Source organism: Arabidopsis thaliana, chromosome 5, assembly GCF_000001735.4.
Source record: "Arabidopsis thaliana chromosome 5, partial sequence".
Lineage (NCBI taxonomy): Eukaryota > Viridiplantae > Streptophyta > Magnoliopsida > Brassicales > Brassicaceae > Arabidopsis > Arabidopsis thaliana.
In genome coordinates, this window is record NC_003076.8 from 18,367,236 (window position 1) to 18,381,394 (window position 14,159).

At 29.8% G+C, this 14,159-nt stretch overlaps 1 protein-coding gene across 2 annotated transcripts; it reads right to left on the reverse strand.

Annotated features, from left to right (window-relative positions):
• Positions 1 to 1,296: 1,296 nt before the first annotated feature.
• CYP707A3 (cytochrome P450, family 707, subfamily A, polypeptide 3) lies at positions 1,297 to 3,786 on the reverse strand. Of its 2 annotated transcripts, NM_180805.4 has the most exons (6): positions 3,475 to 3,786; positions 3,050 to 3,368; positions 2,498 to 2,884; positions 2,243 to 2,408; positions 1,929 to 2,154; positions 1,297 to 1,835 (listed from the first exon to the last, which is right to left on the reverse strand). In NM_180805.4, the coding sequence occupies exons 1-6, from the start codon at positions 3,672 to 3,674 to the stop codon at positions 1,742 to 1,744; spliced, it is 1,392 nt and encodes a 463-aa protein (NP_851136.1). In that variant the 5' UTR covers positions 3,675 to 3,786; the 3' UTR covers positions 1,297 to 1,741. The 2 variants fall into 2 exon arrangements, with proteins under 2 accessions (NP_851136.1, NP_199347.2); NM_123902.3 differs by having other exon boundaries at positions 1,297 to 2,154.
• Positions 3,787 to 14,159: the final 10,373 nt, after the last annotated feature.

Here is a 14,159-nt window from a genome sequence, read left to right on the forward strand (position 1 = left end):
AACCAATCAAATTAATATTGTAGTGTACAGTCACTTCTGCACTATGACACTGTTTTCTCTTCGCAATCAATATAACCATAAAATTTAATAACTCATCACCTAATAAGGATACTATCCTTAGGAATTAGATAATATTCTTCCGGTTGTCAAAATAAAGATACTATTCTTACCTAATAACGAAAGTATGAGGTTGAATATTGGTTGATAAGATACTTTAACTAAAGAAACTATAAGGAAGAAAAAAAACATTTTTTAGGAGTCAAATACATTGATTTTGCTGGGGGATAGAGTTCTTTGTTCGAGTCAAAGAATACAAATATTTATAGATGACAACAAAAATCTGTTAAGCTAATTACGAACCCCCAACTGACATTCAATTAGGGTTATAATCTAACAGTTTCACTAAATCAGTATGTTACAAATTCTGATTTTGTTTTTTGGTTTATTTAAGTAAAAGGGTAAAATAAATATATAATTGGTAAATAAAGATGATTATGAAAGCAACCAATGGAGGAGACTAGAAATATGTATTCTCGAAAGAAAAATAAACAAAATGTTAATTAGAATTATAGTAGTCATCTGACGATCATATCCGTAGCAGTAACTTCATGTAAGATCCAAAATTCATACACCAGTAATTAATCAATATAGGCGGAATGGGCACATAATTTACGACTAAATGGTCAAAGTCGTCCGTAGAAAAGATGGAATCGACTTTTACCAATTCTTACGTTATTTTATAAAATAATTTCAAAATTGGTTTACTCAAAGATCCAAATGTCTTTGATTTGATATTGATATTTTAGTCAAAAAAAATTTGTCTTTGATTTGATATTTTTTAACTTTTCACGATATGTTTTAATTTTCTTTTTTTGAATGTCAAAAGGTATTTAATTCTTTACAGTTATCATATCTTTTTATTGTCTCATGATAATTTGTTACGTAAGAATCAAACTGTTACATCAGAAATCAAATGAATGGTAAACTATTAGACATGATATATTAGGCGACGTCATACTGCATATTATAACCTAAGATCCTGATCACTAAAAAAGAAATCAAATCGCGAACATATTTTTATGCTACTGCAGTTAAAATTAAAACATTTGATTAAGGGTGTAACTAAGAACAATAAAGTTATGGAAGTAGTGGGAAATTATGCGATCATATCGTATTTTAGCACCTCACTTTACAACTATTTCTCATAAAATAGCATAAACAAAAAGATTAGTAATATTGTTGTAGTGTGACCCAAAAAAAAAAGGATAACAGGAGTAGTTAATTTACTGATTACTGCAAATTTCAACGTTTGATTTTAGTTAAAGTCTAGTAAACATATCGTTCTGTTACTTAAAACGATGACTAATGCTGAATTGTTTTTATTTTTTTTTGTTAAAAGATTAATTCTGAAATTCTCTATGAGCATTCCATCAGTCATTACATTCGTAATAAAGGAATTTACAATTTGAGAAAATTACAAAAATAAAGATATAGAGGCATGAACCAAGTTACATACACATGGAACATTTATATAACTAATTCTCTTTTTTCTCCGAAAATTTAATTCTCTACATTTTATAAACTAAAACTTATATACACTTGGGGGGTCCCACTTGGGATTTTTTTCTTCTACTTTCTTTTCATTTCTATTATAAAAAAGAATTAGATTTTCCTCTTAAATAAGAAAAAAAATTCCTCACTTTCTAATTTAAGAAAGGTAAATGGTATTCTCGTAATTCATCTATGGTTTTCGTTCCAAGGCAATAGGCAATCCATTCTGAGGAAGAGCGAACGGCCCATACTGAATTCCATCGCTAGGCCCTACGATTGACCATCTGCAAATTACCAAAACACCCCTTATCAGAAAACACTTCTCAAAATAATGTCAATTCCCAAAAGGACTATTATCATTTTGAAGGTGTACCAACCTGTACTTAGTGGTGAGATGATGGATTAGAACAGAGATTTCAAGTTTAGCTAACTCATTGCCTGGACAAGAATGAATCCCACTACCAAAAGGCATGAATGTATTCGGTTTCGGCGCAACTTCGAATCTCGACGGATCGAATTTCCCCGGATCCGAAAATATATCAGCATTGTGATGAATATTTCTGAATAGTGGCAGTACTTTCCATCCCTTTGGTATCAAATATCCTGTAAAGATAGTAAAATACAATTATTAAGACTTTAGCTTATTTCATATGTAACATATTGATCTAACATATCGTTTATTTGTACATACCTTCGTATTCGACATCTTCGACAGCTTCTCTAAATGTGAAAGATAAGATTGTAGCAGCTCTTAATGTCTCTTGGATTACTCTATAAGTTAATGGCATCTTCTTTGTATCTTCCCAAGTGAGACTCTCTCCTTCTTTTTTATCTTTCCTTATTGCCATTTGCTCTTCCTGTAATACCCAACAAAAACCCATTAATTCACGGAACTGCCACTCCCTTATGAGATTCTCAAATGTTCTTTTGAAAAAAGTGTACTTACAGTGACAGCTTCTAGAACAGTTGGATTATCAGCTAAGTACTTGAGGATCCACGTCAGAACACTCGCCGTCGTGTCTCTTGCGGCGAAGATTACTCCGATGATGTTATCGGCGATTTGTTCGTCGGTTAATCCTGCTTTGTCTTCCATGAATGATCCGAGGAGATCTGTGTGTGATGATGGGTTTTGTCTTCTTTTGGATAAGATGTTAGCGAGGATTTGAGCTAGCTCCTTGCGAGCTTTCATGGCTTTGTGGAATAATGTTCCTGGAAGATTAATCGGCATCGAATTGTAACCTTTCTCTAGAATGTAGTAGCATCGTTTTAGATCTTCTCGGTAATAAACTTCGTCTTTGCCGAGTATTGAGATTAACGCAACATTGAAAGTGTACTGATGAAACAAAAAATGAACAAAATTTAGTCAGAAACAGTTTTTTCAAGTGTCAGTTATAAAACAGAGTATAGTGATAGAGAAAAACAGAGGATGCTCTGTTTTTAAGACAGAGAAAATAAACAGGGGACACTCTGTTTTTAAGAGAGAGGGGTTGGGGCTTACTGTTTTCATTTCCTGGTAAGTGTTGAGTTGAGTTCCATCCCAAGAATTGAGTGATTCTTGAGCAATTGATTCAATGTGAGGGACCATGTTTCTGATTGCATCAGGCATGAAAGCTCTTAAAACAAGCTTTCTAAGTTTGGAATGATAATCTCCTTGATGGAAGAAGATGGCTTGTTTTCCAAGCATCCTCTCTTTACTGGCCGGAAAAGTCGGTTTAAACAAATGAGACTTTGTAACCAATACGAATTTCGCTGCTTCAGGGCTCGAGATCATCACACATGGACATCCCAATACATGAGTCTTGAACACCGATCCGTATCTGTTTTATCAAAACAAGTTATATAAAGAAAAAAAGTCAACTTTTTTGTTTGTAAGACAACAAAGTTTGAATTTTGAGGATTTTCAAGAAGACTCTGTTTTTAGACCTTCTCTGTTTTGCTGCAAAGAACACATTAGGGTCTTGTGAGTAAAGTTGGAATGTTTCGCCGACGTAAGGATAACCCATTGTTCCCGGAGGAAGAGGGAGTTTCGTGGAGGAGCTACGGCGGACTCCGGCGATAAATCGGAGTAAACAGAGAAACAGAGCCGCCGCGGAGAGAGTGAGAAACAAACCGGAGAAATCCATTATCTTCGTCTTTTAAACAATGGGAATTCGAAGTATGTTTTGTGAGTTCTCTCTCTAATGGATTGGTTTTTGTGTTGGAGATGAAAAATCAAGTGGGAGAGATGAATTGGTTTTATAGGCAGTGGAGGAGAGAGAAGGATGAGGAAACAAATTGGAGAAGGGAGTTTCCTAAAAGGAACCTTTTTTGGAGCCAGCTAATTTGAGAGAGAGTGACGAGAGCACGTGTCCAAGAGCATGCAAAAAAAAAAAAGGAGCGTGTGAGATTTTGACCAAAAATTTAGCCACCGTTAATTAAATTATGCCTCTTTAATTAATTATGGATTAAGTCAAGGAAAGGGGCAATTTTGGCCCTTAAGTATAGACAAAGGAAAGGAGGTAATGGGCGGTTTTTTTTTATTAGATGTTTTGCCATGTTAATGGAACGCTATACACTTCATGGAATTATACTATTAGTTCTTTAAAACCAAGTCCAACACTCTTGTGTTTATCTCTGTTTAGGATTCAATAGTGATTAATGAATGATGATATAAGTGTATGTATGATTTGGGTCCGAGTATCTTGAAAATAAGATTTAGAGTTGTATTTTTAACGAAATAGTTTTCTAAAAAGTTTTTAAATTATTAAAACCCCATTGTTAAAAAATAAAAAGATTAATAATAAGTTTTAAGAATTTACAAAGATTAAAATTAATATTTAAATGACTATTTGACATTCTTTTTCTTTTTTTGTTGCTAAAGGAAGACAATTTGACATATTCATAATTACTATATAGCATTAGATATATTTGTCATTTTAACAAATGATTACAATTGTTTGACTGAAAAAATGTCTTAAGTTAAAAGGACTTATGTTTTTCACTTGGTTCATACTAAATTATTCTCTGGTATAATTCTATGCGTAATAAGTCATTTGAATAACAAATTTTACTTTTGCACTAAAGAAAAACTGAAACTAGTGATTAAACGGTAATGGGAAAACCCACGTGTGGTCATTGAAAACAAAAGACAGATAATCCAAGTTTTCAGGACTAATTACTTATGATCTAGTAGCTTATGATTATATATGTCAGTAATAGTAAGCCCACTTGTTATACTAACTTAATTATTCATAGATACTAATTTCTCTCCCACGTTCGCCCTGCATTACAGCCATATATTATTACTTTATTAGTAGCTTATACGAATTAATCAAAACCTATGTGGTTGACCCCAACAAAAATCAAAACCTATATATGTGCTTAGAACTTAATCAGATTACATATAAAAATAAAACTTGACTTTCATTTTTCTTCTTTTGCTAAACGTGACTTTCATTTTTCAAATCATAGAAGTAGGTTTAACTTACAAAAATTATTGATGAAATAAGTATTATAGTTTTGATAAGAGTTTTAATATTCATTGACTTTTGTTTTGTATCTATATAATACAAATTGACTTTCTGCCTGTGAAATAAAAACATAAAATTTCTTGAGGGATCTAGGACCAAAGACTTGAATACTTATTTGTCTACGTCCTTATTAATTTTGGAAGTTAGAGAAGTCTAACTATCACCAAACATCTTGTAAAATTAATACATTAAGTAGTACATATTAATTTTAACAACTATTTCACCTAAAATATATAGAATCATGTGCCCCACCATAGATTACATATTAAGTTTGACCCCAAAAAATGATTACATATAATTTACGAACTATAGTACGTAAAGTTAATGTGGAACAATCTGATATGCATGGATTGTGTAAATCTTGAACTTTTTTATAGCTTAATTAGAAAATTCTACTTTTATCTAGAATCTAATAGTGATAATATTTATAATGGATCCAGAAGTTAAAGATAACATATTTTCACTTTAACGAAGCGCAAACGAACACAATACAACTATACACTTTGACCCAAGAAAATTAATGTTGAGGCAGTCAAAATCGGTCAGAGATCGACAAACTTATGATCAACACATAGTTTAGTGACATTTGTCTTATCAAGGTTGTGGCCTCCATATAAATCTTTTTGAAGATAAGAATATATATGTGACTTTTCATATTCAAGAAACATCCACATCTCCCCATAATTTAATAAATACAAAAATCTTAAATTTGAAAAGTATTCAGTGACTATATAGTTGGGGAAATTAATCATAGAACGATTCCAAATTTAATGTCTTTCAACAAGAAACATATATACGCGGTTGAATAAATATGTAAGTTGCATCGTTACGCGGCATAAGATCTCGCCTCTTGCTGCTCATTGTACGTAGCAGTGCCGTGGTACGACTTCTTCATCAAATTAAATTTTGTATTATAGTATATAGATACTTAATTATATTATATGATTGTCAAACGGAATTTATCTATCAAGAATGGCGTGCAAATGTGCAATCATGCTGGTATTATTAATTGTATCGTATTAATATAGAGAATATATTCAAAGTGACAATTTAGTTGATACATTATACACTTCATAAAATTAATATAATTTGTTTACGGTACATTACAATACAAGTACATGCTTTAAGCCAAATGTTGTGATCTAGCAGCTTTGGAATGACACTTTAATTATTTGTTTTATTTTCCATCCAGAATTTATCCGGATATAAATCTATATGTATTATGTATGTTGGATGTGCCCAAAAAAAAAAAAAGTATTATGTATGTTGGATATACATAAAAAATTAAAAAGTGAAAACATGATTGATGACATTTAGTATTCTCTTCATTAATTGTACGTAAGTGTTACAAGTGTGTTGTCGTAAAAAAGTAAGGGAACCCGCTTATGTGTTTGTTTCACGACAAAGCACAATTTGCGTTGCATTTAAAGTAATACTTTGTTTGTGTTTGAGCAAAAACAATTGTAGCGCAAGGTACACAAAGAAAGAAAGAAAGAAAGAAAGTAAACATGAGCTTTTGATATTCCGTTGCATTTATATTATTTTTTTAAAACTACACAATTAAAAAAATTATTAGAATATTTGAATGCAACTTTTTCATTAGGTTTTTGGTATATATATACCTATATTATTATTACAATTCAACCATTCATACACTCATGCATCAACTTCCAAACAAGTATAAACACTTAAATATATATTCCAAATTATTGATAAAAAGTGTTTTATAGCTATAGCTATTAGCAACACCGTCGTGGAGTAAGAGCAGGCTTAATATTTATTAGTTATATATAAACTAGAATAATTTCTTTATGTTTTCTCAATAAATAATATTTAGAAAGGGAAAAGTTATATTGAAATGCTTACTTCCAAAAAATCTATATAAAAAAGGATAATCTTACAATTTTACGTACATGGGATAGATATATAAAGTGTTCAACCATACTAAAATAATAGTAGAAATAATTCTTTTTTATATAGTAAAAATAAAAAGTTGAAGTATATGTTAGATCTATATGACAAATTTTCGAATAGCTATTTGTTAACGACTCGAAATCGATCTCCCTCATCATTATGACCTCCCTAAGTTCTTTTGCAGCTGGAGGTTCATTAGTAACTTTTTCTTTCAGTTTCAAATTTAATTTGACCAATTTTGCTGTAAACACCACTTGAGAAGTGGACAGTGTACTATGTGTACTGTATATTTCACAATCTATACACGAGTGAAATTTTATAATATATGAAAATATTCACAAATAGCAGGAATGTCATAAGCTCAATGCTTTTTGTACCTTAGACCGACGGTATCTTTTCTGAACATGTGCAAACATGCCTTTATTTGCGTGCGTGACAGAAGCTTACTTTACTTGGATTTACGTTGGCTACTTCCCGATGAGGAAATCTTATGTTCAAAAATAAAATAAAAAACATATTTGCAATATACTATATTTTGTTAATTCACTTTAATACTATAAATGTGCCAAATTTTATCTCTTTATTTGTTTGTTCTCGCAATGGAAATCTTCTCTTCCCTTCTTGATTCTTGTCCAGCATCTAGCAATAGTTAATTGTTATATAAATGGCGTATATGCGTATATTTATTTACTTTTTGGGCAAAATATGGCGTATGCACGTATACAAAATCTAACGTAGTAACAAATTCATGTATATGTAATATAACCAAATCTCGATAAATACAAATCTATTATCTTTACAAATGATGAGTTTCGTCATATTCAAATGAAATATTCACACATGGAGGCCGCCTGAAAATTATTGATTTTGTAAATTGTAAGTCTCTGAACCGGCTTACGTATAGTCGTATATACATATATACATCATACATTGTTCATAGATAAATTTCATTTTCCACGTCATGTTATTTGTGTGTAAATTACAGTTGAAGACAATTGTGAAATAAAGTAGCAATTAGGGAGGCTAACGCCTAACCGGCTAACCGTAGCCGGTGAACATTTTAGAGTCGTGCAATGAATTGTAAACGTATCCTTATCTTACACGTGTCCACAACTCTCATTTGACACGCCTCTTAGGGTTTTCGTATTCCAAACCTATTCTTAAACATCTCCGGACATATTCAAATCGTTTGAATTGTGTATATATGTCTGGTTTTTACATATGTAGTCATGTAGCTGTGTATATAGAAAAAAGGAATTTCCCCACGATTTGTGCTTGTATATGTTTTCCATGTGAAATTTATATACTCTTCAAATTTGTTAAGTGTGACGTCAACTTAATAATAATGTTTTTCATAAAATAACTTTATAAGAAATAGGTTAAAATTGAAGAAAAGAGAGAAGTATCTTCTTTATTACCTCGAAGCGTAAAGATCATAATAATTTTTTTAATGTGAAAACTACTTTAAGAATATAGAATGGTTTTAACTTGGATGCTTCATACTTGTTTGAATTTAGCTCAATGGGTTAACTAAACCAACCTTGTATAGATGTGTTTTTCTTATCTATTTGAATATAATTTCGATTTATCATCTCCCATATTAGAGGTATATAATTTCTTAAATTATAATATAAGCTAAAAAAAAAATGTGATATGGCAATATATTTGAATACTATTATATATCAGATAATATATTTAGTTACATCATTACAAACAAAAAATACGAGCTTAACATTTGAGAGTGGTTAGTTTACTTACTTGCGACTTTTAAGTACTACAAATATCGTTTTGGTAACTCTTTTTATTTTTTTTGGGGGTAAGATTTTTTTTGTTACTCTTTATCTCTATCTATGTCACCGGTCACCGATGGAGTTAAACAAAAAATAATACAAACGAAGGGATATAAATTAATGGTACAAACGAAATATCATCAAACGTATAAATTTTTGTATTGTCAAATAATTTTTTTTTTTTATCAAAAATAAACAGTCAAATGTAATAACAAAATTAATCAAAATAGGTAGAGGGTAAACTATGGGTGTAATTGACATAATTTTTGAGTAATTATAATAATTAGAGCAGTGAAGATAAATGAAATAGTAAAAAAAAGTAAGAATAACATGAAGGTTGAGTAACTGTTTAAATTTTACACAACAAAACAAAACTGAAACAAATAACTATATGCATTGTGATAAACAGTAAGCAATCGTAAAATAGTAACAATAATTTTTTTAAATTAACCCAAGTGGTAATATATTAGCTAAATTCAGAGAAATTAGTATATTAAATTCATCTATAAGGTGATTCTAGTCAATTAGTCATACCCTAGCCCTACTACCCAGATAACTGTAAAAGGTAATTAATAACGACATAGGTAGAGCAATAAGATGTATCTTTACAAGCTTGGATAATGATCCGATTTTTATCATTTCCTTAACGTGTGGCCGTGGTTTTCCACTCAGTCAACATCACTCTTGTGAATATTTTCGTTTTATGAAAAGCTTCACTCATTAAAAGGAAAAAGCAAAGTAAAGTTTCATTAAGGAAAATAAAAAATATCATGTAAATAATAATATTATATGTTACGACAACAAGTTGAGGGGAATTAGACAAATCTTAAATACTACTAATTTCCTATGTTGGTTCCTTTTATAAAGACATTCAAAAGTTATTGTCTTGTTTGTTTTCTGTATTTGCCCCCACACGGTATCAAGTTACAGTAAATTAAAGTGGAAAAATAAAAATATGATGTGACAATGATGAGTTAGATTGTCTGTACCAAACCTGCAACTTGTAACTGTAATAAGAAATTATTAATATTCTTCTTTTTGTTCACCAACAAAGATTGCTAATATTTATCCTAATGAATAGTAAATCTTATTTTAATTAATCACATGAGAAGACACGGTGGAAATGGATTCGGTAGCCTCTCTACTAGTTGATTTTGCGAGACTCTGAGACAAAATTGTGAGCAACAGAAAATAATTTGCTTTATCCTGTTCTCGTTATGGGTTTAAGAAAAATTATGAACCTTAGTATTTGGATAACAAAAGAAGCAAATTTGGAGATTAGAGATGAGAATGTGCCTAAAACTAATTTTATGAGATGCATGTTGAAAACTAGTGACACACTTTGGCTACACTAGAGTAACATTTTGTGTAGATTTAATGCCATCTAAAGCAATGGCAATATGGCATAGCAATAACCTGATAGTTGGATGTATCAAGTCATTTCAAGTCATTCATATTTTATATTTGAAGAAAATGGGAGATAATCATCAAGAGGAATCTTTTCTTTTTTTTGTTGATAAAGTAATCGAGAGGTTGATCTTTTAGCTAAAACACAAGAACTCAATCTTCTCGATACATATAATATCGGGTTCTGTAATATCCTACTCAAGTTTGTTTCTCTAGATTAAGATGGAGACATACTATAACTTATTAAAATTTCTAAATTACAATAGTTTTTCATGGCTGTACTATGAGAATCAAATTATCAAGCAGTTAGCTAGAAGAAAAGGGAATCTACTTTAAATGGGGTCACGTACAAGAAGGTAATGTATGGAGTACGGACGTCGTGGTTCATAATTGAATATTGATTGCTTCGGGAGCAAAAAAAGAAAGAAAGAAAAAAGAAACATAAATAACTGAACCCAATCATATCCTATATTTTTCTATGCATTACATTTTACAATCTATGCATTTTCTCCATGCATATTATATTCCACAAAATATTGAACACATATTGAATACCCCAGTCTTGGGCATGGTATTAAAGTCAACTCTTGGATTGATTTTTTTTTCCAATAATTATTGACAGAAAAAGTTTTATAAAATAATTGTAAATAATAGACTTTGATTTTCACGGTAACAAAAGTTTAAATTGAAAAGTTATCCGTGAAATGCTTTTTAATATAAAAAGTATGTTAATGAATCGCTGCTTACTACCTACATAGTAAACGAAAAAATTTAAACTATTATAGGGAAAAACTAAGGTAAGCTGGGAAACAATTCAAAAAATAACATTTGCAACAGTTATTTAAATAAATAAACTTTGCCAAAATTTTGTAATTTATAATCAAGATGCTTAAGCTTTACAATCACAAATTAAATACTTAAGATTCAAATATAAAAGGTGTATCCATAAACATTTTAGTGTAAAATTACATGTCAAAATAAACATCCTGTAAATACTTTTCATGTGATGTCAGTCACTTTGTTAAAAAAATCATTTTAAGATATTTTCATAGTAAAGGTGTAAAAAGTCAATAAATAAATAAATATAGAGAGATAATGACGTTCGACCTAACTAATAAACAAAATTCTTGACAATATTTGAAATATTTATATATAAAATCTGACAAATAACATTAATACACAACATCGTTCAGAAAAGAAAACATTAATAATATGCAATCAACAAAAATAGCCAAGAAGACAAAAACAAACAACAGAAACAACCAAAAATAATGTCATTTTTTATTATCAATATCAATTGTTCATTAAATTGAAGTAAACGTATGGATATGGGGAAATAAATAAATAAAGAACAACAGAACAATGGGCTTGTCAAAGCAGTTTTGATCGAAACCAGGGACTTTCCTCAGTAGTCGTGGCTCGTAAGATGCCAGTTGTCACACCAAAACTATTATTATTTGTTTATTTCAGGAAAAAAGTGTATTATTTAAATATAGCGCATATTAAAATCCATATGCTCATATGCTATTTTTAGTCAATGTCTGGTTGTTGTCGAGTGTTTTTAATTTACAAATTGCATTGGGACGCATACTTCAGATAAGGTAAAGGATGATACTGTAAATAGCCTATTATGTTATGCCATTTTAAGAAGATATTTCTATTTATATCTAGATATTCTTTTTTTGTTTATTTGTCCAAAAGACAAAAAATAAAATCTAGATTTTTCAACGAATGGTTTATAATTGAGGAAATTTGTAAGAGCACCTTAATAATATAGCCACTACTATACGTACTTCAATTTTCGATAGCCTCGTAAAAACATTAGAAAAAAAGATATTTATAATGTGAGTGCTGACGCGGCAAATCGGGTATAAGTAGATATCCAGCTTAGCCAAATCATGTGATTGGATGATGATTAATATTAAAACATGATTAAGTTTGTTTAGTTTATTGATTGATTGATGAGCAATTTGTTTAAATGAATTTCCAACCACTATCTTATCCTCTTAAAATAAGTGGTTTTCTTCAGCATGCCCAATTCCCCACCGCTAATTTTGTTGTTTATAATCTAATTGCATTCTATTGGATTGACGGATCTTACTTACATATATAACATAAACAAGATTTACATTAAATAGAATAGTAGATGTAAAACGATCTTAATAGTCGTATACTGTTCAAAAACATTCTCTACTCTGTTTTATGTATTTTGCAAATTTGAGAAATCTTTGAATAGATTTCTTTTGATGATTAATATATACTTAATCTTTTCCGTATTAATCATGTAAGAAATTAAATAAACAATTTTTTTTTGAGTTGAAACAATTTTTTATGATCTATTAAGAAATAATTTCACCACTGTCTATTTGATGTTCAAATACAAAAAGTACTTCAGGGTTAGTTTATTTTTATTTTAAAATAACCTTCATACCAAAAATGAACGTTGAGTTTTACAGACACTGACGATTTCATATAACTTGTTTTCGGACACATTTTTTGAATCTCACTTGGTCTATAATTTGAGCAGAAATCTTTTCAAAAATTTACTAAAAGATTAATAGTTAAAACAAAAATAGCGAAACATTAAGAAGTATAGTCATCATAACATATTGGAGCTAAGCTATATTTGATATCAATCAATCTTTTTAGATTATATATTCTAAATTTGTACGCTATGTATATTTTAATTACGATGAAAACGAAATAAAAAATAACGTTGTGTCACCAAAATTCTTGAATTATTGTACTAAAAGTGACTGTTTTCCGAATAAATTGCACATACATATATTGTGAAAATAAAGTTTAGTGGTATGTCAACGGATTAGTTTATAGAACTCCACATTTTGATATCTTGATGATGTGATTCATATTTTGACTTTATAAAGAAAATACAATTAAACACAAAGCAAAAGTGGAAGACATCTGATTTTCTAGGGTTAATTATGATAATGCAAAAAAGTACGTCATACGTACAACGAAAGGACGAATCAATACAAGGAAGCCAACTCATTAATTGATTAAATTTGCAATCACTAATTAATTAAATGAAACACTCTAAGTCCAAGATTTTAATCACAAGAATATTCCTGCTGTAGTACCTCTTAGCTTTCTCGAAAGCCATTATTTTGGGTGATTTTTGTTTTCTCTACGGTTATTTCTTTTTACATGCCAACTTTGGAAAATCCAATGATCTATTCAGAAAGTCTTTACTTTTGATTTTTTTTTTTGACTAAACAAGTCCACGTGTCGAAATATTTAATCCACATTTTTAGTTTTAGAAAGTCTTTGGTTTATTCCGAAACCATTTCACTAATTTGTTACTTAATTTTTGTTTCCTCAGTTATTTAATGTTATTTGATTAATTCTACCAAAAATCAATAGTCCCTTTATTCTTAGTTAATCCAATTTTTTAGATTTTTTACACATAGTAAAAACCAAAGAAGTTGATTATAAATACATCATTTTTTGTGATTAACAATTTTTTGTAACTCTAAAACCATTAGTATTCATTATCAGTAACTAATAAAATGCATAAAATATTTAAAAAATTATATCTTCTTGAAACTTTTTTTTACGTATAAAAGCTTGGATTAATTAGGAACACATGGAGTATTGTATACCGAATTTTCATTCTAATCAATGAATGTTATACTATTTTGTACGTTTTGAATGTGATTCACATTCTTGAACAATGATTAGATTTTTGCTATACATAAAAAGCGTGTCAAAATAAAGAAGAACAATCATAAACACCATTTATATGAGTTTTTTTTTTGATTAGTTTTTTTTGATAAAAAGCGTGTCAAAATAAAGAAGATCAGGTGATCCAGTTACCCCTAATAGGAACGCACCGAGATGCTACATAGTAAACTACTCTTGTGGCTCAACGATTCAATGGATATGATCTACGAGCGGACTCAGGTTGAACGGACCATGAAATTCATGAGATCCGTGAGATCCTCAATTGGGCCATCATATTGCATGATCC

What these genes read in the sequence shown, in the direction of transcription:
- CYP707A3 (NM_180805.4), bottom strand. Translation starts at nt 3,674, where the DNA reads ATGGATTTCTCCGGTTTGTTTCTCACTCTCTCCGCGGCGGCTCTGTTT. An exon ending in CTGTTCTAGAAGCTGTCACT is followed by an intron (nt 2,409 to 2,497) that starts GTAAGTACACTT and finishes TGGGTATTACAG; the next exon opens with GAAGAGCAAATGGCAATAAG. An exon ending in CGAAGATGTCGAATACGAAG is followed by an intron (nt 2,155 to 2,242) that starts GTATGTACAAAT and finishes CTATCTTTACAG; the next exon opens with GATATTTGATACCAAAGGGA.